Source organism: Physeter macrocephalus, chromosome 9, assembly GCF_002837175.3.
Source record: "Physeter macrocephalus isolate SW-GA chromosome 9, ASM283717v5, whole genome shotgun sequence".
NCBI classification, from domain to species: domain Eukaryota; kingdom Metazoa; phylum Chordata; class Mammalia; order Artiodactyla; family Physeteridae; genus Physeter; species Physeter macrocephalus.
The window spans coordinates 98,883,165-98,910,927 of NC_041222.1; the positions used below are offsets into that span (position 1 = coordinate 98,883,165).

The 27,763-nt window shown below is 39.4% G+C and overlaps 1 protein-coding gene across 17 annotated transcripts in view; it reads left to right on the top strand.

The window, feature by feature from the left end:
* Positions 1 to 26,009, top strand: part of HMBOX1 (homeobox containing 1) — a 177,734-nt gene extending 151,725 nt beyond the window's left edge. For 4 of the 17 annotated variants that reach the window (XM_028494230.2, XM_024130756.3, XM_055087346.1 and 1 more), the window contains 5 exons: positions 18,838 to 18,920; positions 20,539 to 20,634; positions 21,523 to 21,617; positions 21,829 to 21,900; positions 23,530 to 26,009. In XM_028494230.2, coding sequence (XP_028350031.1) covers positions 18,838 to 18,920; positions 20,539 to 20,634; positions 21,523 to 21,617; positions 21,829 to 21,900; positions 23,530 to 23,667 — 484 coding nt within the window. In that variant the 3' untranslated portion in view covers positions 23,668 to 26,009. Of the gene's footprint in view, positions 1 to 18,837; positions 18,921 to 20,538; positions 20,635 to 21,522; positions 21,618 to 21,828; positions 22,392 to 23,529 lie in introns of those variants that run through there. The other 13 variants (XM_028494232.2, XM_024130759.3, XM_028494234.2 and 10 more) reach the window with 9 other exon arrangements.
* The last annotated feature ends 1,754 nt before the right edge of the window (positions 26,010 to 27,763 follow it).

Sequence of the window (27,763 nt, forward strand, 5' to 3'; positions counted from 1 at the left end):
TGGTTTCCTTTGCTGTACAAAAGCTTTTAAGTTTGATTAGGTCCCATTTGTTTATTTTTGCTTTTATTTCTACTGCCTTGGGAGACTGATCTAAGAAAACATTGGTACAGTTTTGTCCAAAAATCTTTTGCCAATGTTCTCTTCTAAGAATTTTATGGTGTCATGTCTCTTTTTAAAATATATCTTTTTTTAATTAATTGATTTATTTATTTGGCTGCTCCGGGTCTTAGTTGCAGCATGCTGGATCTTCATTGCTGCGTGTGAGATCTTCATTGTGGCATGTGGAATCTTTTTAGTTGCAACATGCAGGATCTTTAGTTGTGGGATCTTTTTTAGTTGCAGCATGTGGGATCTAGTTCCCTGACCCAGGGATCAAACCTGGGCCCCCTGCATTGGACCACCAGGGAAGTTCCTATGTTGTAATGTCTTATATTTAGTCTTTAAGCCATTTTGAGTTTATTTTTGTGTATGGTATGAGGGTGTGGTCTAACTTCATTGATTTACATACAGCTCTCCAGCTTGTGTCTTTTCTCCGTTGTATATTCTTGCCTCCTCTATGGAAGATCAATTGACTGTAGGTGTGTGGGTTTATTTCTGGGCTCTCTATTATGTTTTATTGATCGATATGTCTGTTTTTCTGCCAATACTATGGCTGTTTTGATTACTGTAGCTTTGTAGTATTGTCTGAAGTCTGGGAGGGTTATGCCTCCTGCTTTGTCCTTTTTCCCCAGGATTGCTTTGGCAATTCTGGGTCATTTATGGAAAAACAGAATTTTTAGTTAGAAAGACTGGGATGCTAGTCTCAACTGTCTTACTCACTAGCTGTGTATCCTTAGGCAAATTCCTTGCTATAAAATGACAGTAATAATCAAACCTATCTTATAGGAGTGCTGTGATTTAATACTGAACAATGGGCCTTCCCTGGTGGCGCAGTGGTTAAGAATCCACCTGCCAATGCAGAGGACACGGGTTCAAGCCCTGGTCTGGGAAGATCGCACATGCCATGGAGCAACTAAGCCCGTGCGCCACAACTACTGAGCCTGCGCTCTAGAGCCCGTGAGCCACAACTACTGAACCCCACACGCCTAGAGCCTGTGCTCCACAACAAGAGAAGCCCGCGCACCACAGCGAAGAGTAGCCCCTGCTCCCCACAACTAGAGAAAGCCCGTGTGCAGCAACAAAGACCAAACTCAGCCATACATACATACATACATACATACATACATACATAAATAAGAAAAATACTGAACAATGGTGCATGTGAAGTCCTACCTGTGGTACGTGACACACATAGTAGGTGTTTAACAAATATATTCCTACTAAACAAATAAGAACTTTCAAAAAGAATTCTGGGTTTCTTCAAGTGGAATTTTCTGAAGAGTTACCATTTTCTGTATTCCTAAGCCTCAGCCTTTCTTTACTCAAAAGAAAGTCATTAATCACCTGTGTGCCAATCACTACACGAGTGCTGAAGCATATTTAAAGATAAGGTTTTGCTCTAGTAGGTCTCAGTCTAGTGGAAGAGTCAGGTTTAAAAAAACTCAGAAGAGATAGGCACCAGGTACAGTAGGACATAGAGGAGAGTGGTGTGAGGGAAGACAACACTGAGGTGACACTGAAGCTGGGTCCTGGAAAGCAGTATGATTTTGATGGGTTGGGAAAAGGAAGAAAGGCATTCTTGGCAGTGGAAGCAGTATATGCAAAGGCACAGAGGCATGAAAAATTAGGTAACTGGAGTATATGGTTAGTCATTTAGGAAGTGAGGCTGGGCAAGTAGGTTGTATCCAGATTGTGGAAAACCCTTGTCTTGCCACAGTTGTAGCATTTGTCTTTCTCAAGCATTCATATTTGCATCCATGCTGAAATATGGTTGGTCTAAAAATATCTTAAGCTATTTTTTAGGTTGTTTGTGCCACTTTCCTCTCACATATAAAGCATTGATAATAGTTCTTTTATGACAGGGACTCAAAATTATTTTGGAGGGTAGAGGTAGATTTTTGTGTCTAATATTTGTAAAACATCCTGGGATTAAAAAAATTGAAACTGTTTTGGTAATTCCCCGGTGGTCCAGGGGTTAGGACTCTGCGCTTTCACTGCTGAGAGGGCCTGGGTTCAATCCCTGGTCGGCGAACTAAGATCCCGCAAGTCGCATGACCAAAAAAAAAAAAAAAGAAAGAAAAAAGGAAAGAAAAAAATTGTTTTGAAAATCTTCTCAGTCTTCCTTTTTACAGATAGGAGCCTAAATGATATTCCCTTTTCTATGTGGCAAGGAAATATGTTGAAATTCCAGCCATTTTCAATTTAAACATTTTGATCCATTTTTTTCCCCTGCTGACTTGTATTATAAAGGTGGATTATCATAAAATTATAGAATCCATTTTCCTACTGACTTCTGTTATAGCGGTGCATTGTTAGGAAGAAAATTTGAGCTATATCTTTACCAGAATGAATTATTTCGCCATCTGTTGAGTAAATTTTACCTGGTACTTCAGTGACGTAGTTTATGTGCCCCTGCAGACAAGGGTTTGGTTACACCCAACGGGTTCCTAGGCTAGCACAGTGCTCTGCCTAAAGTCTGACATCAGTAAGTGTTGCTTGAACTTGACTGAATTGACCTTAAATTTAAGAAGACCCTACAACTTTAAGAAAATTAGGAAGTGGTGTCGCCCATCTCCCCTGCCAGACATATTAGACTTGGGGCCGGGGTAGAGTAATACAGTATTTTCTAATTTTGTTAAAATTGTAAGGCCTTCAATTCAATTCAGCAAGAAACAATAATTCAATAATTTAAAGTGATCCACTCGAAATGACTCAGAAACAGCAGAAATATTACTTTTCAAGGCCTCAATGTCGTTTTTCCTTAGCCTGATCACTGTACTATTTTCCCCCCACAAAACCCACTTTGTGGGAGTGGAATTGGGTCCTGTAAAATCTAAGGGTCGCCTTGCCGTCACTGCAACCCCTGGCAAGCTGGTCTTCCTTTCCCTCTCTTCTGATGTCATTGCTGTCCTAGGATAGAAAATGCTGCAAGAATACATTATAAATTTTGGAATTAATGGATGCTGGAAGATGAATTTTAAAAAGAGTTTAACCTCTTTAATACTCCTTATGGAATGACTCAGGTGGAACATAATGAACTACACCTCCTGTATCTCTGCAAATAGAAGGAAGTTCTTAACATTTATTTAAGACAGCAGGAGCCTGAACATGACCTCATTTCAATCCATTAGACTATTTGAGGAAAAAAACAACAAAACTTTCCCACTTATTGACAGGTAAAGTTATCCCAATCCATTTCTCATAGCCAGTAAGAAGATGAACTGTCCTTAAATGCATTTTAAAATTGGCAACTTATACTTCCTGGTTCCTTTTTGGTCAAACAGAAATAGCCAAAAGAGAAATTATCACCATTTTTTTGAGGCTGATTAAAAATTCTCCCCATCCTTGTATAGAAGATATGCCAGCAGTTTCACTTTGTGCAAACAACAGACCCCTCATTTCTCTAGTTCCTGAGCTATTTAAACAGGACCAAAGACCCCATGTTCCTCATGTTGTTCTGTGGCCACAGTTTACAAAGAAATGAAGTGTAGTTTGGTGTAAGTATTGATGTTGCATGTAAGGAATCACCAATAAAGATATGATTCATCCCAGAAACAGAGTTATACACATCATATTATAAATATTAATACTGATGGAGACCAGGTTATAGACCAACTAGAAAATCTTCACAGAAAATGAGTGAGCTTTTTCTTTTATAAACTCAACAAATGTTTATTGAGCTTCTACTTCATACCACTCCTTATGCTAGACACCGGTTGGGATACAGTGATTAACAAGACAGATATGGCCCTTATAATAGTGCATTCGGAAATCATTGTTGATAGACTAAACATTCACAGCATGTACCAAGGTTTGCATAAGTGTTTGATGTTTGAAGATCTCAAATTAGTAGAATATGAGCTTGTGGGTAAATATTCTACTTCTGTTTTAGTTGCCTTTTGGTTGAAGAAGTGTGCATGCACCATGTAATTTCAGTGATAGAAAGCATCTAAAATTGGTCTTTTTGAAAACCTGTGTACCATAGAAATCTCAATCATAATAGTGCCTCATCCAAATATTCTGTTTTATTGGTTCCTACTTTGTCACGTCATCCACTTAAAGGCCAGACAGACCTATAGTTCTAACCGTTTTGAGACTATCCTATAATTATCATCTTTCTGGGGGCAGAAACCTTAGTATGTCATCAAAATACCTTCCTTGGAATATGACTATATCCCAAATTTGCTCTTGTATCACTGTGAAGAAATTTATTTATCTTGCGCACAATTGATAAGATAACCTTTCAGTTCTGGCAGTATTAATGTAAGTAGCATGTTTTTTGTCAAGTGTTATAGGAATTAATTCGACTTTTTAAAAGGCAGTTAGCAGTCATTTATGTATATCCTGGGTAGTTTGACTAAACTAAAAACAGCAGCAAACCCATAACACAGGAGATTAAAAAGTAGGTTTAAGAGAAAGTAGCAAGTACCTTTAAGTACAAGGTATTGTGTTTCTCCCTCTTCAGGGAGGTATCAGAATAATCTCCAACCAATGTACCTCTGATTCTCTAAAGAATCTATGCTGTTGGCCATGTTTGGTTTGCTATTTGTTGAGACCTCCCTCAGGAGGACAAGTTCTCATTTTAGATACAGACCATATCCTTTTATGGTAGAGGTAGTCATTTTGCAGATGCATAGTATTAATCATAAAAAAAAAAAACCATGCAGGAGACAGTGGATTGATTGTTATCAGTCTTGTTCTATTGATCTTCATATTATAGTAAACTCTTGGTCAGTAGTGTCAGATTGGTAAGTGGCCAGTTTATAATTCAGTGCTTTATATTTAAAAACAGGCTCCCTGCCTCAGGACAACTTGTACACCAAGTGTAAGAAACTTAATTCCAGATCACCTTACAAATCTTTTTTGTGAACCTAATTCCTACTAGCAAAGGCTGTCAAAACAGAGGGGAGGATACAGCTGCTTCCAGCCAGAAGCAGAGGCAGCAAGGGGCACACCAGCTTTCATGCTTTGACAGTGTAAGTTCTGGTAGATGCAGTTCACTCTCCAAGGTACCACAGTTTCCACTGGTATGAACTTCACGTAATTATCACTCACATTTGGTAGTTTCATTAGGAAACTAGGAAATCCATGGACCAGCAAAACCAAACACTGCCCTCTTGTGCATGTTCTTTTTCTTATTAAAATAAAATGGAGGGTTGAGCAAACATTTAATGAATTCAGTGGTATGCAATCAAGAGACATGTTTCAAGAGAAATACTATACCATTTCTCAGTTGTTTTTCTTTAAGGTGGTTAGAATTTGTCAGTTTTACTGTTTTTGCCTGATGACTCCAGAAAATTGTCTCCATTCTTCTTTTCACAGTCTTCATAGAAAGACTGATGACTAAAAAGGTAGTACATATTAGAAGGAAAACTTGCTCTATATTGTCAAGTAGTAATAAAACTCACACCAAATCTCTACTGTGGTAGGACTTCATTTAGGGCTGCATGTCACTGGACAAACGATAAGCCTGTGTTGTTTCTAAGGCTTAGTGATAGGCTAAAATGTATTAAAAACTCAGTTCCTAAATTCACTGTTAGTCTTGAAATCTATTTATTAAATAGCAAGTAAGGTCTAGTGGCAGTTAGCATGCTGCAAGTAAATATAACATTTAAACATAGAATCTTTGCAGTGAAGGACCTCGGGAGATGAAAATTTTGTATTATGGAATATTTCATACATGGTATCCATAATTGTATCGTGTATGGAATTTTCTTTTTTACATCAGTGAAGAAAGGCCATCCTGAGAAGGACTTGGAAGCTTTTTTTGGCGCTAGTGTCTGAAGAGGTCCTACTAACTCTTCTACAGTAGATTAACTGTGCTATATACATAGTCTTTAAATGTGTACGGATATTGTGTTTCAAAGGAGAAGTCCTAGAGTTTATTAAATTCTCCTCTGCCCAGGGAAAAAAGGTAGCTCAGTGTTATTATTGTTGTCCCCAGAGCAATCAGATTTCCTTTCCCAGGAGGAAAAAGCCCCTAGGTATAGCTGCGGTCCTGGGGCTGTCATGGGTATCTTACTAATGCTGTCACATCTTTGCTTCTGGGAGTGTTTGTGAAATTTATAGGAGTTTGATTTAGGTGATTGATTGCTACAGAGATTTGTGTCTTAAAGGAAGTCTGAAACAGTACTATGTCATAGCTAAATAATGACCACCATTCCTGTGAGCCCTTTGAGCCAGTGAACTCAATTAGGAAACTTGAGTTCTGGGTTGTGTGACCTTGAGCAAGTCAAGTCTCCCTTCATTCTTTGCCAGGATCTACTGTGTGGTATATCTAAAACCATGTGTAATGAACGGTGTTATGGGATTCCATTGCATTGGGATTCTAAAATTCAACTTCTCATATCTGAATCGTTTAATCTCTTTATAGGCCAATACTAATTTTTCCACTTAAAGTCTTCCATTTTCACAGGCTTTTCTATTCTAAAACTTTAAGATGTGGCAAAGTCTCGAAAACTTACAGCTTCTTCTATAATAGAACTCATTCATATTTTAGCTTTTACTTGGAAGGTCATGTGAACCTTACAAAAGTCTGATTTGGAGGGAGCCATTATTTATTTTAATTCTGTAGAATTAAAAGTGAACTTTTATTTATAAAAAATACATTAGCGTAGAACATCTTTTGTTTGTCATACTTTAGTGTGTTTGCAAAACAGATGTTTAAAGTGTGAATTTGTTGCCAAAAGGCATTAAGAAAAACTAAGAAATTTATTATTTAAAAATAATTTTGTGCAGTTCTATTTTGTTCATGCTTTGGGACAGCAAACTTTATTTTCAAATAATGCCTTTTTAATTACAAAATAAGCACATACTTATATAAAAAATGGAGAAATGCAAGAAAATATAAAGAGGAAAATTAAAATGTGCTTAATGAGATAATCATTAACATTTTGGTATGTTTCTTTTTAGCCATTTTTCTGTGTTATGTATATATCTGTATATCTTTCTAAGCAAAAGAATTTTGTATAAGAATATACCATAATTTGTTACCCAGTCCCCTGCAGTTGGACATTTGTGTTGACAGCTGTATCTAGCTAGCTCAGGTCCTAACTTCATAACTGCTTATGTTGCCAGTTTGTAAACAGATACAGGGATGGTCAAAGAAAGAAAAGTATTTTGAAAAGCAGTTGTAAAATTAATCAGTTAGGTTTTTGTAATATTACATAACCCAGTTTATTTTTTATTTGGGGTAACATTTTTTATTAGAAAATTAATAGTAACACATTGTAAACTATTTGGAAAACAATGTATAAAGAAGAAAATAATATTTCTATTCATAAATAACCACTAAAAATATTTTGGTACATTTACATTTAGTGTTTCTATCTTATCTGTATTTTAAACACAATTAGAATAACTCATACCTGGTTTTGTAAACTGCTTTTTTTCACTGACATTTTCCGATGTCATTTAGTACTCTTTGAAAACACGATTTTTTTAAATGACTCCTTCTTTTTTTTCAAATGCCTATACCATAATCATATTTAACCATTATTATTTTATTAGACATTTAAAGTCTTCCCAGTTTTGCCCTGTTAAATAGTACTGACACAGACACCCTTGTTCTTACCTTTTGTCTTAAGAATGATGATATGTTTGGCTACATTACCAGCTCCCTACAAAAAGCTGAATTTATTCACATCACCAACAGTGGCCTTGAGCATGCACTGCTCCTGTCACCACAGCCTGCCTTCCCTGCATACCGTAATCTTTTTAGTGAGTGAAAATCAGCTTCATTTTACTTATTGGGTAGGTGAAAAGCAGTTTTCGTTTTGTCTACATTTAAACTTCTCTTTAATTACTAGTGAGACTAAATATTTTAACATGTTTATTAATCATTCATACTTCATCTTTTGGTGTTTGTTCTTTTCCGTTACCCATTTTTCTATTGTGTATTCATGTTTTCTTATTGGCTTGTATGTTAACTCTTTGTAGAATGAGATCATTAACCCTTTCTGCTATGTATTTGGAATTTATTTAATTTTTTATTTAAATGTAGATAAATCCAGTGCTTTTATTCTTGTGTGACTGCCTCCATCATGTATGCTTCCTCATTCAGATGTTTTCTTTTACATTTAGCCATAAAATATTGGGTTTATAAGGTGAAGGTCTAGTTTGGTCTTATTTTCCAGATAGCCAATTCTCCCTTTCTTCTTAGATTTAAAATTCTTTATTTCTTGCATATAAAGTTATTATATTTGTTGGTTCTATTGATCTTATCAACAATTCTTGAACCACAGCTCTGATTATCATATAATTTCACAATATTTGACAAGAGAGGGCCTATTGATTACCATTTTCAAAATGTTCTTAACCATTTTCACCTGTTTTTTCAGGCAAACATTCAAATAGTATTGTTGACTCATACCACTCCCACTGAGAAAAAAAGAGGGAAGAAAAATATGTGATTGAAGTTAAATTTCATTGAAGTTAAACCTAAAAATTAATTTGGGAAGAAATGACATTGTCATATTATTCATTCTTATCTAGGAATGGTGTTATATTTTTTAGTTTTTTGTATGGTTTCTATATTTTTCTTATTAGGCATTTTAACTTTAATTCTCATTTTTCTTGCTCTCATGAATAGATGCCTTTTTTTCTGTTAGGTTGTCCAATTGCTTATTATTGATGCATAGGAAAGTTTTGATATTTTTGTTGGCCTGTTTAGTACCCAGCCATCTGATTGATTACTTCTGAGGCAATATGAATTTATCCCTTGGCTTTCTTGGTATAATATAATATGCAATTGATATTTTTGTGGCTCTCCTTCCCCATTTGTTTCTTAATTCTGTTTCATGCCTTATTGTACTACGACTTTCAGAAAAAACATTAAATTGTAACAAAAGTAAAGGTTGTATTGGGGATGGTGAGCTCTGTTGCCTTCTGATTTAATGGAGATGCTCCTAGCATTTTATCATCTTATTAATGTTACCAATTACTGTTTTCCCAATATTTTATTGTGAAAAATTTTAAATGTACAGCAGAGCTGAAAGAATTTCACAGTTATCACTTAGATTCTACCATAGTTTTAGTATACTTGTTTTATTATACATCTCTTAGCAGATTTTTTAATATTGATAATCTGTTGTATTACAGAAATATTTATCTGTACTTACTGTTCCAAGATTTTTAAAAGTCAATGCTGCATTAATTGTAAAGATACAGATGAATACAGCAGTCTCTTAGCTCCATTATCATGAAGTAGCCAATCTAAAAAAGTTAATAAAGCTTTGAATTGGGGGTTTAGTATGAAAACTGTTCAAATGGAGGACAGTGTTAAGCATCAAAAGAAGGGTAGCAGTCCAATTTGGATTACAGGAGGAAAAAGAATTGAAGTTAGAATTTTTCTGTATTTGACCAGACTTTCAAAGAATGCCTTATTCAGCTGCTGACAGATTACTTACAGAAATAGCTGCTTATTCCAGTCTACTTGCCAGGTGTATTTCTACAGTGAAATAATGTCCATCAAGTTATGATAGTTGAATCACAGTATCTCTTAAGCCCATCCATTCTTTTTGTACTGATTCTGTTTACCCAGAGTATTAGTTTTCTAGGGCCGACATAACAAATTTCCATAAACTGGGTGGCTTAGAACAAAAGGTGTCAGCAGAATTGGTTCCTTTGGGAGGTTCTGATGGTATAGAAACCCTCCCACACCTCTCTTCTAGCTTCTGTCAGTTGTCAGCGGTCCTTGGCATCCCTTGTCTTGTAGATGTATCACTCCAGTGTCTGCTTTCATTTCCTCGTTGTCTCCTCTGATTGTGTTCTTTTTTTCCTCTTGTAAGGACACTCGTTGGATTTAGGGCCCAGCTTGACCTCATTTTGATCCTTCCCAAAATTACATCTGCAGAGACCCTATTTCAAATAAGATCACTTTCTGAGGTTCCAGGTGGACATGAATTTTCAGGTGGCCCTCTTCAACCCACTACATCCAGCGACTTCCTTAGTAAGCAGGAGTAGTAAGAGCATGAGACTGGAAGTCAAGGAGCTTGTCTCTAATGCTAGCCAGCTCTGTAACCTTGGGGAGCTTATTAAGTGTAAGCTTGTCATTGTCTCCGTTTCTCAAATGTGGAAGTTGATCAGTGAATAATCTTTCAAAGTCCCTTATTGTCCTGAAGTCCACAGTGAATGATGAAGAGTCATATGCATAGCTGACTTATAGCTCTGCCCCTCTTATTTCTCTCTGACCCCTGATGATTTTTCAGGTATATTTTTAGGTATGATTAGTATCACAGGGGCTTTGAGATCTTTGGATAAAATGTAGGATATCACTGTCCAGGTGTGTAAGTGAACTGGGGATGTTCCTTCCTTAGACCTTTATGGATTAACAAAAAAGAGTTGTTGTACTTAAAGAAACTTTTCCCATTTCTTTCATCTCTGCCTTCACTCTGTTGTTTAAAAACAACCCCCCCCAAAAAAAGAAAATTTTAAATTATTTTGTTTGTTGCTGAAGATCATTTAATACATAGATGCTCTCAGAGAGGAGATGGGACAATTAGGTTCCACAGTATTTTAGTTTAATGTTACTCTCTTTCCTGCCCTCCACCCAGTAATTTTACTTAGTGATGAAGAAATGCACACTGGATTGTAGATAGTGAGCAGTGTATGACAATCCTGAAACCTTATTTTGAATTACTAAAATGGTGAGGTTTAAATATCTCTTCAGGAGGGATAGTTCACTTAAAGGCACAGAAGAAGAAAAAAAGTTCATTTACGTGGCATTATCCCTTGCTCAGAGAGCCATTCCCTGTCTTCTATATGCTCACCAAGACACAATAGGAGGAACTTTCTGGCTGCAGTTCTTATAGACTTAGTGTTACTGAAATGAAGGTGCCTCAAGGACATTTCAATTTGTTACTAGCTTATGGTTTCTCATCTCATGTAAATGATTTTTCCACTTTTCATTTTAAGTCTTTGCTGTCAGTGTCTTGCAAAGCGATCATTTGGTTTCCCTCTGTGAAGATACTCACTGATCACTCAGCTGACAATGTCCTTTGTCTATAAAAGTGTAGTCCCCTTAGGATTTATTTTATCGCTCTTATATTACTACCTGTAAATTTCTGTTTACATCTCTTTCCCCTTTTTGTCTTATAAAATGTCTAGGGCTATAAACATTCTTATATGGGACAGAAGAAGTATATTTCAGAAACAGGTCCCTTTTAGAGTCTTAGAACCAAGTTCTCCTACAATTTATCCACCTGGTAACAGTAGAAATATCTATTCCTTTGACATAACTTAAGCTTAAAATGCTTGAAGGTGAATAATGAATAGTGCGTACTATTCCTAAAGCTGTCTCTTTTGGTGGTGGGGCAGGGAGGGGGTGCCTAAACCCAGGAAGCGAGGCTGTCTTGAATTTTTATTACCATCCTGAAATGTCTCTCTCGCTCTCTTTTTTTTTTTTTTAATTTATTTTTGGCTGCATTAGGTCTTTGTTGCCACGTGGGGACTTTCTCTAGTTGTGGTGAGTGGGGGCTTCTCTTGTTGCGGAGCATGGGCTCTAGGCACGCAGGCTTCAGTAGTTGTGGCACGCGGGCTCAGTAGTTGTGGCGCACGGGCTTAGTTGCTCCGCGGCATGTGGGATCTTCCCAGACTTAGGGCTCGAACCTATGTCCCCTGCATTGGCAGGTGGATTCTTAACCACTGCGCCACCAGGGAAGCCCCTGAAATGTCTCTAAGCTCATCTTTCCTCTCTATTTCCATGCCTTAGCCTACTTCAGATCCTCTCCTCAGCTGTTACCACAGCTGCCTAACTGGCTTTTGCCTATAGTATCACCAGAGATACTGCCCTACAAAATAAGTTTGATCATATAATACCCCTGCTTAAAAACCTTTGCTTCCAGTTGCCAAAAAAGTTAAGTGCAAACTCTATCATACTCTTTAAAATCTGGACCCAATATTTTTCTTTAGTTGGATCCCCAGTCACCCCATCTCATGTATATTTCATCCACACTGAACTCCTCATTCTCAGAACATTTTAAGGTCTTTCATGACTCCCTTTCTTTTACATATTGCTTCCTCTGCCTTCGGTTATTTCACTTTATCCACCCTCTATGATCTGTCTTCAAGAAGCGTGCACAAATGCTGATTCCTCTCTACTCCCATATACTACATTCATACCACTAATACAGTCCATTTTACAGTGGACTTTATAATGTGTTTTGTTACACACGTACATCTCCAGTGATTACACTGGCAGGCTTTGCATGGTTCATCTTTTGCCACCATTTTGCCAATTGCTTGGTATAAACTAGGACTCAGTCAACATTTGGGGGTGACTAAATGAATGATTAATTATGTCTAAATATCAAAGTCATTAGACCTATTTCCCAACTTCATTGATAGTCTATTGGTTATGTATAGTTCAAAAATAAACACTATACTAATGTGATGGTATTCAGCTATATCTGAATATACCTAGAGAAGATGGTGTATAGTATGGTGAGAACCCAACTAGCTTTCTCCTGAAAAAGGTATTCTTGGTTTCACTAAAAGCCTTAACTGAAACCACTGTTTTCTGTTTTCACCTCTGTTTCCTACTTTCATTCATTTATTCTTTCATGTGTTATTTATTCAGCCATCTTTTGATCAGACACTTCCTTACTGAATGTCTGTTACATGCCAAGCAGATTCCTTGGGCTTAGATAGCTCCTCTTGTAAGTAACTAGATAGAAACCGTAGTTATTATTTTCTTTGATTCAGCTTCCTTTGTTTTGACAATATCCAGAACACAGAGCACATGTGAAAAAGACATAGGGATTTTAGTTAACATTAAATTCAGATAAGTCAATAATGTGATGTGGTCCTGGGGTAATTTATTGTTTAAGTGGGATACTTTAGGGGAATGAGAGGGGGGTTTGTTAATAATCCAGGATAACAGCACTATTTCAGGCAAACCCTATGTATAATCCTTATAGTCTGATCAGATTGCATTACTAGTTGCCTTCTGTCTTCCAGGCACATCTTAGGTTTTTATACCTTTGTATTTTTGTCTTTACTGATAACTTTGCCCTTTCAATGCCTGGGGCCTCTGCATCCCTCAGAAGCCTGTCCAAATCAGTGAGCTTTCCCAGATCAGCGCAGTCCATAGAGATATCTCTCTAACCTGAATTTATTTAACGTATCATTTATATAGTTACTTAGCAGCTAGATGTATTCTGGTTTGTCACAGTCTTCCTGTTTTGACCATTTCTTTAACTCCTATTGTTTAACTTTTTAAAACCTGATGTCTTCAACTGAACTGTATATTGTTAAGATCAGGGCCATGTTTTGAACTTACGTCTACTCAAGTACATACTCATACTTATGTAAAAATTATTTGTTGAATATTTTATTTCCTGGCCTACCTTTGTCTTTCGTAAAAGCTCTTCCACTTTACATCAGTACTGTGTGTCTGTCTGCCACCCCTCCCACCATGACCAAGAAGAAAGCTTTAAGAGCTTCGTAATTTTTTTTGCAAAAAAATTTTATTACATTTTAAACTTAAATATTTACCATGAAATATCTTAAAATATATCATTTTATCAGTTTAGATTATACTATCTATATTTAATTAATATTTTTTAAACATTGAGGGGCTTCCCTGGTGGCGCAGTGGTTGCGCGTCCGCCTGCCGATGCAGGGGAACCGGGCTCGCGCCCCGGTCTGGGAGGATCCCACATGCCGCGGAGCGGCTGGGCCCGTGAGCCATGGCCGCGGAGCCTGTGCTTCCGGAGCCTGTGCTCCGCAACGGGAGAGGCCACAGCGGAGAGAGGCCCGCGTACCGCAAAAAAAAAACAAACATTGAAACATTATAAAAAGATGAAAAGTGGTGCTCACAGTCCAGTGTACACACCTCCAGCTGTGGTAGCACATTTTAATGAAATTTGAAAGATTCAATAGGCCTACATTTCTTAATTATAAAAATAATAGGTCTTTAACAGAAAAGAAAGTATTAATTGCCAGGCTTAGAGATTTAGAACTATAGTTAGTGAATTATATTCTTGAGTCTTTAATTTGGAAGACGTTACCAATTTGTTTTTATTCTATATAGTTAAATCTTAAAAATACAAATTAAATAAGATTTTAAAAAACTTTTAAACTCATTAATCATATATGCTACGAATTACTTCAAATTTTTATTTAACTTCCAGAAATACTGTGGTTTTATTCTGTTAGTCACTAGAATGGCAATCACAAACCTAATATTTTCTAGCCGATCCAGCTATACTTTCCAAACATAAATTGTTTATGGAACTATATTAATCAGTAAACTAGTCCTTAATTGTCTGAATGTTTTCCCAAAGTTCTTTTATTAAAAAGAAATTTATGAAAATAGCGTATGTTCATTTCAGAAATTCAACAGAGAAGTATATAAAGCAGAATGTGAAAACCGATCTTAATTACCACCAATATTTCCCTCTCTTCTACCCACCACCCCCAGCATTCTTGCTCCCAGGAGATAATCATCACTTGTAACACTTTAGTATGTAACCTTCAAGACCCTGTTGCAGTAACTCTATACCCCTGATGGTCAACAGTTCATTTACAGTGATATCCATTTCTTTTGGAGGCCCCTGCACTGGGCTGGTGGGGACTTTTCCATTGTTACTGAGGAGCGCATATCATCAATGAGGAGTGCATGTGGGGATGAGTCAGACTTGGCACCCTGGCCTCAGATGGTTTTCAGTGTAGTCAGAGATGTGTACAGTGATAACTGTAATACAAGATGAAAAAGGTGTAAGAGAGGAACAGATGAAATGCTGTGGGATTCATGGGGAAAGGAAATTATTTACCTTTGAGGTGATATTTGAGCAATGCTGTGAAAGACAGACAAGATGGTTTGGGGGCAGGGAGGCAAAAATCAGATATACTGGTAGGAGAAAGGCACAGAGATGCAGGGGGTTGACAAGGCTATTCCATTTTCCTAGACTGTAGCATGCCTGTATGAGAGTAGCAGCAGATAAAGATGCAAAGGTAGTTGGGGGAGAACTCTAAACACCTCTATAATCTTGAAAAACTTTTGAACAGAATAGTGGCATGACTAGAGATGTACATTAGGAATATTAATCAGACATTAGAGGGAGTAGAGTGTCAGTCACAGGCTTTGCAATAATTTGGAAGAGGAGTTACCACAATGAGGTGTAGTAGTAGCCATTGAGCTGTAGCTGAAACGGGACCTCTAGGTCTTAGCAGCTACCATATTCCATCAAATCTAAGAAGGCTTTGATTGTATGATACACCTTTAGTTTATGTACTGGGGTGGGCGTGGGTGGAGGGAGGACACTGCCAGTTAATTTTCAGACACCACCAATTATAAGATGTACCTGATTTTAGAGATTATAATAATGAGGAAATGTGCATCATAAAATCAGTGAAATAGAGTAAATTGCATGGGCACACGGAAAAGAAGGGGGGTATGCAAGAAAGAAAGGAGAGAGTTGAGAAAATGAAAGAGGGTGGGGGTGATGAGATCAAAGACACAAGTGGAGAAGTAGACCTTGAAGAGGAGAATGCATCTTCCTCTGCCATGAGACGAAGAGAAGAATGTGCAGTGACTCAGAGACGTGTAGAAGTTGAGAAGCTAAAAACATTAAGCAAACTCATATTTAATAACCTCCATCTTGGTAAAAGAGGAGGCAAGGGCATCTGCAAAAAGAATGACGGTAGTGGGTTTGAGGGCTTGGGACTTCAGAGTGGAAAGGTTTCGGGTAAGTGGGGCACTGAAGATGGAGTATTAAAGACAGTTGGCTAGAAGGACAAAAAGCGTTCCCAACAGAAATGAGGGGCCCAGTTAAGGTTGAAAAGCACAGATTTTATAAAGAAACCAATTGGCCCTATTTTATGACTTTGTCCAGGAACACTTGGTACCCTGCGAGAAGGATGGAAGAAAACAAGAGGAAGGTGCTTTCTGCAGGGTGGGAGATTGGCTGGATAGGTATGGTGGAAGGACAGAAAAGCGGAATAATCAGAATTTCTCCTAAGAGATGCAGTTGATTCGGCTTGCCATGGAGTTCAGGCTGAGAAATGAGAGGTGAGGCCAGAAGAAGAGTAATAGATGAACAGATTTTTAAAGTTGGAGTAGCGTTTTAAAGGATTCAAGATTATAAAGAAGGTGAAGAACAAATTATTTTGGAGAGGTGGAGTAGGTGAGTAGAAGGTTGATTGGGGAATTTCAGCATTTCAAATCATAGGGTTGAGTACTGAAGATATGTTATCGTTCTAAAACACCGACAGGAGTGTATCTCTGTATGGCCTGAAAACCTCTATTTCAGGGTGAAGTCTCTACTACTCATAGAACAGGCAGGGCTCATCACAGGCTGGCCCCATCCTACTCTTCCAGACTAGTGTCTCCTCATTTCTTCCCCATATTCTAACCACACTGAACTCTTCTCTATGCCCAGAATCCTCAAGGCTTTTATCTCCCTTTTGCCATTGCTCATGCTCTTTCCCTTGCATGAAATGTTCTTCGTCCTCTCTTCTGCCTTGCAAACTCCTGTTCATCTTCAAGACCTAATTCAGACGGCACTTCCTCTGCTCATTCAGCAACGCTGAGCACACCTTCGTCTGTCTGAACTCTGTTCCGTTCAGACATCCTGTGGAATTTTATCACAAGTGTATTGATTTATATGTATCTTCAGTAGATTATAAACTCCTTGAAGTCAGAAACTAATTCTCTTCTTTACCCACAGCGGATGCACATAACATTAGGTACTTAATATCTGCTTTTGTTGTCTTTGTTGTTGAATTTTAAATGAATGAGCTAATCCAGTGCTTCTCAAACATTAATGTGCATTCGAATCACCTGGAGATCTTGTTAACATTCGGATTCTGATTTAGTCTGAAGTGGGGTCTGGGATTCTGCCTTTCTAACAAGCTGCCAGGTGATGCCCGTGATGCTGGTTAATGGAAATTAATCCAGAGTGTCTTTGCCCAAGTAAATAGCAGAAGTGGAGTAAAGATAAAGGTCAATAGGAATGTGGAAGTGGAGCAGAGATTGGAAGAACTCTCAGTATGAACACGGAAGCCCTAAAAATGATAGCAGAATGTCATGTGGGAAGAGATGCTTAAATCTTGGACTTAAGCAGGAGACCATTTGTGGAGGGTGGTAGTTGACAAGACTGGATGATATAGTTCTATCGCTTATATTTTAGAAAAGGAAAGGCTGTTTGGTGATGGCAGCTGCTGTGTCAGGACTACAGTGAAGGATGGTCTCATGGAGAGGGCTTCAGGGGAGAGGAGTGGCATTTTGCAGAAGGTGGGTTTGGGGATTCACAGGAAGGGTTAGGGGCGTCCAGTGTTTATTCCCAGTAGAATGGCATTTTCACCAGTGCAGACAGAGGGTGAAGGAATGGGAAAGCTGCTTTCTGGGGGAAGGGAAGCCCCTGAGGAGATGAGAGGTACTAGAATTTGACAAGGAATCATTTCCTGATCTTAAGTTTCCAGGTTCAAAGCACAGAAATTCACTTTGTCTTTTTTGTCTTTTATATATTTATTTATTTATTTATATTTTATTTCTGGCTACGTTGGGTCTTCGTTGCTGCACATGGGCTTTCTCTAGTTGTGGCGAGCCGGGGGCTACTCTACGTTGTGGTGCGTGGGCTCCTTATTGCGGTGGCTTCTCGTTGCGGAGCACGGGCTTTAGGCGCGCAGGCTTCAGTAATTGTGGCATGCAGGCTTAGTTGCTCTGTGGCATGTGGGAACTTCCTGGACCAGGGCTCGAACCCGTGTCCCCTGCAGTGGCAGGCAGATTCTTAACCACTGCACCACCAGGGAAGTCCACTTTTTTTTTTTTTTTTAAACTCATAGATGACAGAACAGGTAGTACTAATAAGCATTCTGTTCCCACATATAGTCTCACAGATCTGATAATGCTAGGGATGGGTTCAATGAGCCTAATTTCTTTAAGTACTATCGTATAGAAGTAATACATGCTTTTTTAACATAGGGGAAAAGGCAAAAATAAATTTAGAAATGTTTAAATTTCCTCCTACTAATCCCCTTCTCCCACAAGGAGGTAATCAAGCTTGATGTGTACCCTTCCAGCTTTTATCCATGCAAATTTAAGTACACATAGACAGGAATTTTTCAAATTTCTTAACAGTACTTTTACATGCACATTATTCTACAGATTGTTTTTCTCACTTAGGACTGTGTCATAAACATCTCTCCAGGCCAATGGATAGTTTTTCTAGTCATTTTTAAATAGCTATGTATAAATATAGATGTCCCATAATTTGTTCTGTCATTCTCCTACTGATGGGACAACTGGGTAATTTCCAACTTTTGTTACTACAAACATGACACGCAGAGAGAGTCCTACTGTTACCAGTGCCTTAGTAACAGAACTCTGATTTCAACCAGCCACCCATATATCACAAGTAACTTTTTTTTTTCAAGGACATCTTTTAATGAAGCCTAGCAGTGGCCAGACCTGTACTATCCAATATAGAAGCCACTAGTCACATGTAGCTACTTAAATTTAAATTTACTAAAATTAAATCAAATTAAAAATTCCCTTCCTCAACCACATCAGCTTCATTTCAAGTGCTCAGCAGCCACATGTGAATAGTGGCCACCCTGTTGGACAGTACAGAACAGACTGTTTGCATCCTCACAGAAAATTCCATTGGACAGGCTGGACCAAACACTCTAATTGTACATCCTAAAGAAGAACATCTTTTTCAGTGAGCTCGTGTTTTAAGGAGAGCACAGTTTTTAAAGGTACAAACTTTGTGTCTTAATTGGTTGCCTCTGCAGTTACTTCAATGAGAATCAATACCCAGATGAAGCAAAGAGAGAAGAAATTGCAAATGCTTGCAACGCAGTTATACAGAAGCCAGGTAAGGCAGCAAGCGCTGCTTGGCTCTGTGCTGGAGCTCTCGGCTCAGATCATCATTTGGGACCTAAGTCTCTTCCTCTCCCAACAGGGTGCTCTTGGCTCCATTCCTGCCATCCTCCTGTAGATGTCCACTACCCTGTCCTGTTCAAACAGTGCTTCTTAGGGGGTGATCACGCTACTCCAAATCAAACTTCATGTGGGAATTCCCAGCGAGTGTCCTTGCTTGAGATACGCAACCTAGAAATTATTTTTTGTGAAGACTGTAGATCTCTTTTTCCAAAAATACAGCATAAATATACCAATTTCAAAATAGTTTTAAAGTTTGGCATACTTAAGGTTAGTTAATGAAATTATTAAGATAGGGTGTGGTTTTTGTTGTTGTTGTTTTTACAGCTGTTGAAAATTGTATAATTCTGTATTCCTGCTTGAAGAAAGAATTTTTTGAAGTTGGCTTCTTTCTCCTTCCTACATCGGGATGACTTCTTAGGTGGGAGAAAAATGTAGGGTAATTCCATTCTGAAGTCCTGTTGTTCCTGTGCAAGTCCACAGAGCCCCTGAAGCACTCATACATCTTTCCTTCCAAGTGCTAAAGTGTTCTTTCATGGTTTACAGGGTTTTGTTTTGTTTTTTAACCAGAAACCATTCTCAGTTAGGATGATCCAGTTGATCTCCATTTGGCCAGTTAATTGGATTGGCTTAAAGGCTATATATATCAACACAAAAGTATCACTGTTTTATAATAATTAAATACTAATCTATCCCCCCCTTAGTTAGAAGCCAGACTTTTAATAATCTAAAACATACAAGCTCAGCTACAATGATACCTGTACCCTTATTTTACCCAAGCCAAAAAGTCCCAGCCCTAAAGCTGTGCGGGAACTCAGACTCTTCCTGGAAAATACTTCACCCCCTTACCATCAAGGACCTAACCTGTTTTCTGGTTTCTCCACCCAGTGTGGATTAAAAGCTGAAACAGAAAAGGATAAGGGAGGAGGGAGAGGTACAAGGTGGTTGCCATGTTGGTAAACATGGTGCTATCCATGAAACGTCACATTTGACAGCAAAGAAGATAATACATTTAAAATGCAGTTTGAATTGTGCTATGTGTTCCAGCATAGTTACAATTACGGCTGGTCATAGTGATCTTAATCTTCAAGAAAACATGGATAGTATTCTCTGTCTTAAGATAGCAGGAAACTAGGAAGTATAAGGGCTTAAAGATGTAAATAAACTTCAGCTATCTGGAAACTTGATAAAGAATAACATATTCATCTAGAATGATGCTGATCAAATGAAGCCTTCATAAACAATCATGTGAACTCTGAACACTAGCGGACCGAATTCTTTAACGTAATATTTAATATTGGAATTCCCTAATATTGTGTGGTTTTCTGAATTCAAGCATTTTGTGTTATTAGTTGCTGTTTGTATGTTTATATGTTTATTCATTCAGTAATTGAGTCTATACATAGTACTAGCTCATGCTAAAAAATATTACTTCTATATCTGTTATTCTGGCAAGAAATGCAATTAAAAGAACATTTTAAAAAAGAAAAGTAGTAACCCTTAAAACTAGTCTCAGATATAGATTATCTGAATTTTATTGCATGCATTCACAGGCAAAAAACTGTCAGATCTGGAACGAGTTACCTCCCTGAAAGTATATAATTGGTTTGCTAACAGACGGAAGGAGATCAAGAGGAGAGCCAATATCGGTAATGTATCAGAGAGGCTGCTGTCTCTTTTGAGGCAATTATGGACGTTGTGTTTATTTTAAGAGTGACTTCCATTTAGAACTGCAGGTCTAAATGATCCTACCTCTTAAGCCTAATGAGACTTGCCCTTACATTTTTCTTCATTGTAGTTTTAATAATGCAAAGTTAATATTAATTACACTATTTGTATTGTAATAAGAATGGCATTATTTCTGAAACTCATTGTTCTTAATATGCTAGAATCTAGAATGTCTCTGATCAGTTACTCCTAGGGTGCATATTAAAGATACTTGTAAGGGCTTGAGAGAGGGAGTGTGATACCCTTAGCGTCTTCGTTATTACTGAGCTATATGACCTAGATGTTAAGAAACATGTGATTAATAAAAAGTGGAATGAAAGGGTCTTAATATACAAGGAACCTAGTAAAAGGCGAGTTTTTTGGTTTTTTGGTTTTTTTTTTTTAAAGAGAGAGCATTTAAGAAACATGAATTGATGAGACTGGGGTGGAGGGGTGGTTTTGAGCTTCTAAAATTGTGTTTCATTTATAAACGTACTTCCTTCCCCTTCATCGTTACAATTCTCAAGTGCTTTATAGAACCCCAAGACAGGAGAGCTGTTTAATTAGTTCGTAAGTATTTATGAAGCACCTAACAGTCAGCCACTCAAATGTACACGCATAGCAGCAGGGGCTCCAGAATGGCAAACATGTTCCTCCCCTGACCTCTGTGCCGTTGAGTTCCATCTCTCTGCAATTTAAAAGAAACAAAACATAGAGAGGAGTCTAGGTTTTTGTTTAATTACATTCTAATTTCCTCAATACAAATTAAGTGTTTAGACCATTATGGCGATGTAACAGATAATTTAGGGATCTGTTTGCTTTTTTCGAAGAAGCAGCAATCCTGGAGAGTCATGGGATAGATGTACAGAGTCCCGGAGGCCATTCCAACAGTGATGACGTCGACGGAAATGACTACTCAGAGCAGGTGAGCAGCGGAGGGGAGGCTGCCGGATACGGAGCGGGTGGGACGGTGTGACAACTCAATTCCGTGGGTGCGTTTTGTACGGGGTGGGGGAGGGGAGGCAAGCGAATGTCCCTCCACTCGGCTCCTGTGTCTAGTTAGATTTTCGTGTAATTTGAAAGTGAATTTGTGAGAAATCGTTACTCACCCACATGGATTTATTGTCATATAACAGGATACTTGGCAAGTACGCAATGGGGAGGAGGAGGAGGGAAGAAGTTCAGAGGGAGGCAGAGAAGCAGAGAAGGTAGAAGAAGAGAGGAGGATCTGATCCAAACAAGCAAGTTCCACCATCCACCACACACACACTCACTGTCCGAGAGACACTAGGGGCTGCGGGCAGCTGTGACCCTGCCTGGACACGTTTGGACCACCACACAGTAGAAGGGCCCACCCACTTCGGCCCCGGTGCCGTGGGAACCCTCGTGCCGAGATAGTGGTTCCTCCAGAGTCTCTGGCACATGGACACACACACCCTCTCATAAATGCATGTCTGCCCACCTCACCCTGACTTACTCTTCACTGCTTAGGGGGAAAATATATTTAATTGTAGCCACTGGATGGAATAATTCAGTAACTAAGAATGTGGGAATTTTCCCCCCACATATCTGTTCACGGAGTTCATTAAATTTTTTATAGGATTTTAAACTCGTTCCATTTGGAATATGAAGAGAATGTACGGTCTCTTCTCCTAGGCCCCAGCAGGAAAACATCTGCTTTTTCCTATTTGATGAACACCTTTACCTTTCCCCTCAGCCAGCTCTTTTAATAGAGTCCACTGTGTTCTTCCTTCTGCTGACCGCTTGGCAGCCCGTTGACCGGCTTGAGCATACACACTGCCAGGGTACCGGCAATTCCATGCTGATCCCTCTTTAAACTAAAGGCCAGCCTGTGCCAATGAGCACAGAATTTCCCTCTGAGGACTCCAAATCAGAGCTCCATGTTTCACTCAAGAGAATGTTCTGTGAGTCTTTCTAAGTGGAAACATTCCTGTTAGTTTTTAGTCTACAAAGGTAGGTGGATCACTTCCACTTTTTCTCCCAGATGCCCTAAGGGCAACACATGCCATGCTGTTTTTCACCCAAAGGGACTCACCCTTTCCAAAGCTTTTTGATGCAGAGTTCCCCTGAAGATGTGACAGGTGAGAAACTTACCCTTATTTGAAACACCATCTTCAGCGCCTGACGAACATCCTGCAGTGCCATTTTCCTTCACAGCTGTATTGTTTAACACACTGGCATTGCGGAGGGCGAGCTTCACACTCCCTCCAAGTAAGACAGCTGCACTTCCCTTGCCCGGCTCCCTTACAGCAGGAGAGCGCCAGGCGACGTTTTCTCGCGAAGCCATTTCCAGCAGTTACACTTTTGTCCTGTTGTAATTGAGAGTTTGGGGTTTGTGGGGGGGGGGGGTTGGTTTGTTTTTTACAAAAATGGATTTTTATCTGTACAGTGTTGGTGTCTGTAGTTTTGTCTAGTTTTCTCAGTTGAGTAGAGAGATACTATGAATTCTGATAATCTAAGCTCACTAGTTTGGCCTTCAATAACTAGTGCCGTATTTGTTGCAAACTTGGAATGGTCCAGGTTTGATCATCATCCCCAGCAATCTTTCTGATAGAAGGAGAAAATTCTCAGCAAGAAAAAAAACATTTTAGTGCTTTTTATTTGTTGAATCATAAAAATGCCAACCAGAAGTCTCTGGACCTTTATCCATTCAGTGTCTACTTAAATACATTTCACCTCTATTCTGTCATGACGCCCCCAACTCTGTTTTCTCCCACAAATGTTCTGCCTCCCCTTGCCCGCAGCATGCCTTTCTGTGAGCTAGAGACTTTTACCAGTGCACTAATAACATTTGTTTCTTATCTCTGCACATCTAGGACGACAGCACTAGCCATAGTGACCACCAAGACCCCATCTCATTAGCTGTGGAAATGGCAGCAGTCAACCACACTATCTTGGCGTTGGCCCGACAAGGAGCCAACGAAATCAAGACAGAGGCCCTGGATGACGACTGATGAGGGAGGACTGGACACGAGAAGTTAACTTAGTTTAGACGTAGCACCTTAGCAGACTTCCTCGGTCCTTCACGTGTGTTCTTACAGTATACCTTGCAGTTTCTTGTATGTCAGTTAGCTGTTAGGATCTTGTTCTGTGAAGATGGCATGGTGCCCTCAGCCTTTGCATATACTCTCTCAGTATTAATTCCCAGTAAATAATAACCAACCAACCAACCAACCAACCAAACTTCCCTCTCCCAGCCCCCGAGGCTAGAAAATCTTGCTGCTCTGTCTTAGCATTCCAAGAAAGTGCTTCCAGGTATTTAGATAGCCCTCAGTTCTCCAATATTAGGCTGTGTGTAAAACCTTGGGTACCTTTAGATTCCTGTAACACTAGTCTGTACCCCTTTTCCTTCCCCGAGACTGGTAGGATGCAAGCTGAGGTCGTGTGGCCCAGGATGGACAGAGGGCATTCGGGGAGTACCCGCAGAGTAAAAGGGACACTAGAACCCCCACCTCAGTGTGGGAAGAAGTGATTTCCAGCTGCAATAAGCCGTGCCTCATAATAGTCACACGGTGGCTAGATTATACTTCTTTGGGTGCTGTGCTAAGAATGTCAGTGGAAACACTCGATCTCAGATTTTGGTTGATGTTAACATGCCTGACACAGACATCCTTTCCTCTCACAAGCTGTGTGACTTAAGTAGATAAAATACTGCCTCTGCCTTTGGGACCATGATTAAAACAAACAGAAAAATGACAAAAAACAAAAGTCATTTAAAAAAACAAACAAACCCACAAAGCCCAGCTTGAGAGCACTGGGAAAAAACATGAGCTGAATGTCTAATGGATGTTAAGTCCAGTTCTCAGAACCACTATACAGTACGTGGCACAGGTACATGCCGGCCTGGAAAGGTGCTGGAGGTCGTCACGGAAGCTGCTTTGCCTCCTGTCTGTGTCCCCTTTCCCTGCTACCAAAAAAAGGCATTTCGAGGATGGAGCTAAGGTCAAAAGTGAGTGAATGAACTTCCAGTCTTTGTATCCATTAACTGAAGCCCCCTCAACATGAGAGGTTTATAGAGGACTTGATTAGCGGGATTATGCTGACTGACTCTCACAAACGCAAATACTTTCCTAACTAGGAGCAGAAAAAAGCAGGGGACGTTTGCCACTTATGCGGTGGGTCTGCGAGATACAACAGGATGTGACTGCTTTGGTGTTCTCTTTACTCTGTCCTTGTAGAGGTGTGAAAAGCTATATTGCTACAGGCAATTTATTTAATAATTGGAAGCCATATTGATAATGGATGTGGTAATATTTGTAAAGTTTAATCTACTTTAAGCGGCAGTAACTAATGGAATTTTTTTCCTTGATCACATATGTAGCACTTTTGTTACTTTTTAAAGATATTTATATTTGATAAATCTTTTTTTCATTTTGAGAACTCAAAATACCAAACAGTGAACTTGAGTTATAAAGTCACCCTGTGATCACCTTGTCGTCCAGTAGCAAAGTGATGAACTATTCATGCGTCCAAGAAAATTACATCTGCTGGCCTTGTATGAAAATGATCTCTTGGCATCCCGATTAAAGGACACACTGTCACTGTGGGTAAGAGGAAACAGCCTTCAGTGTAGCAGCGTAGGGTGCGTCTGAAAGAGGCACAGCTGCTCTCTATTTCCTGCCTCGTTCCCTCTCCTTCCTACAGACAACGAAGCCTCGTTTAAAGGGGAATATGGGCCTGGCTGTTAAGCGGGGCTTCGTCTATTTATCCATTGCCTGAAAGTGATTCTAAAATTGAAGGAGGGTGCCATTTCCTTACCTCTTCACCCTTCCTCCCCCACCAAATGTTTTCAACTTAAAACCACTGAGAGAGAGAATGACTGGCCGCCTTCATTTCTCCTTTCCTCAGCAGTGAGTTTGAACATCCGCCAGCTTCTAGCTGCTCTCACTCCACCTAAGGCACACGCTGATGAGATCGCCTCCACTGTCTGTTCATCCTGCTTATGTCAGTGTGAGGAAGCCTTTGAGAGGCATGAAGGTGCCACCTTCTATGGGTCTGTGACTTTATAGAGCTACAGGCAGGGCCTGGGCCTGCTCTTGTCCTTGGATTTCAGGGGGAAAATGTATATATTTTTTTCCAGCTTTCAAGAATTGAAGTAAAATGGAGTAGTCTTTTCTGTTTAACTATATTACTTGAACCAACGAATTCAAAAGTAGCATTTGTTATTCTCAGGAATGATCGATCCCCCCCACTCATTTTCTTTCTCCGTGTGTTTGACTTTTTATTTCTATTAGAAGACTGTGTTATCTTTCTTTCCTTTGATATTATTTAGAAAAAAATACAACATATCTTTCCATTTCGGTGGAATTTTGTCTGCTTATTTTCAGTTGAATCAGAAGGAAAAGGAGAGAGAAAAATATACTGTCTGACAAGCCACATCCATGATTTATTGTAAGGAGATTATTATAATTGATAGCTTCTTTAAGATGGGATTGCTAGTATCATTTGTTCTTGCTGGTCCTTTTAAAGAAACAGACTCAAACTGTAAAGGCAGCTGCAGTTTCTAAAGAAACAGGGTGATTGCCAGAGAAGAGCTAAAAGGTTTCATTGATTTAAGACCTTTAAGAAAGGAAAGAAAGCTTCAAAGAGTAAAGGAGAGTATCCATGAAGGCAGTACCAGGTGCTTACCTGGAAATCTGGGAAAAGTGAAAGAATGTGTCTGCCAGCGCGGGGCAGCATTGCCTTGGGTTCAGTAGGAACTGGAGGAAGGAGGCCTGCACGCGGAGTTCTTTGATTAAAGAAGACTGCTGGTCTGCTCTAACATCTACTGCCTTACATATAACTTTTGCTTTTTCTCCAGAAGTGAAAATTTAGTTCTTTGGGGCCTCGATTTAAATCTACCATTGGTTTTTTGTTTGTCATCAGGTTTAACTCTGCTGTCTTCTCCGGGCTACTTAGTTCTTACAGTGGCATATGGAGTTGCCACTGTCTAATTTGTAATATCTTTGGGGAGTAAATTTTTTTCTTAAGTTTTTTCAGGCTTAAGATGTGGTATTAAAATAGAAACCCTAAACTGCTCTCTTACTGAAGGGAAAATAGCCAGGCTCTTAAAACATCCCATTGTGTGCTTTTCGGTTTTTCTGTCCTCTTTTCTCACTTCCTGCTGTACTTTTTTCAGGCCCCCGAGGAGTCTTTCAGGGGCTGCTCCTTCCCAGGTGAGGAAGACTAAACGTGTCAGGTGGGGAAACCTTGCAGGCAGTTCAGGTAACTTGTCTGTTATTCTTTTAAGACACTTTCATTGACTTACAGTGGTCACATGGGTGAATTTCCTAGCCTTCTTAACACACAGCCTTACAAAGGGACCCTTTAAAGATGGACCACCCTAATGCCATTTCTGTCCGTCTCCTGAGAATCGCAACAGCAGATGACGGCCAGGGAGGGCTACACAGGACACTCTGATCTGCGACCTTCCAGGACCCATCAGTACCAAACAGACATTGTGGTTTGTTTCAGCAAAGCCTGTAAGGCCGGAGCACCCCTTAAGGCAGTTTTCTTCAAGCCTCAGTCCTTTGGGTGGCCTCCTCCCACCTGTGGAGTCTGTAGGGTTCCCACATGTTGTCGTTCGGTGGGTGGGCTCTCCCCCACGCCGCGTAGTCCTTCACAGAAAGAGAGATCCTCGAACAGGAAGACCCCTTTAAGCTCAGGCGCGGTGATCACCTAAAAGGACGTGAGGGAGGGAGCAGCCCCTCAGTAGGGGAGGATGCAAACCCAGTCCTCCCGTGCTGTAGGTTTATCATGGCAGCAGCTGGGAATGAACAGCACCTTTACCTCAAAAGGGACAACTCGGGAAGAGCTAGTGATACAGTTGCTTTCGTTCTCCCTGTTTGGCCTCTGTCTTTACACACTTCCCTCGTGTATTTCAACCGTCAGGCACCAAGTGTAAGTAAACAGACTTTCATTTCATCAGGAATCTACAGTCACATCCTCTCTGTGAACAACTCCTCTTCTCTTTTCTTCTGGGCTCCAAACCAAGGTCTCATCTTGAGCTGACTCCTTGCTGGAATTTTTTTTATCCTCTGCAGCGGGCAGAGTAGGTGGGTGTGGTTCATC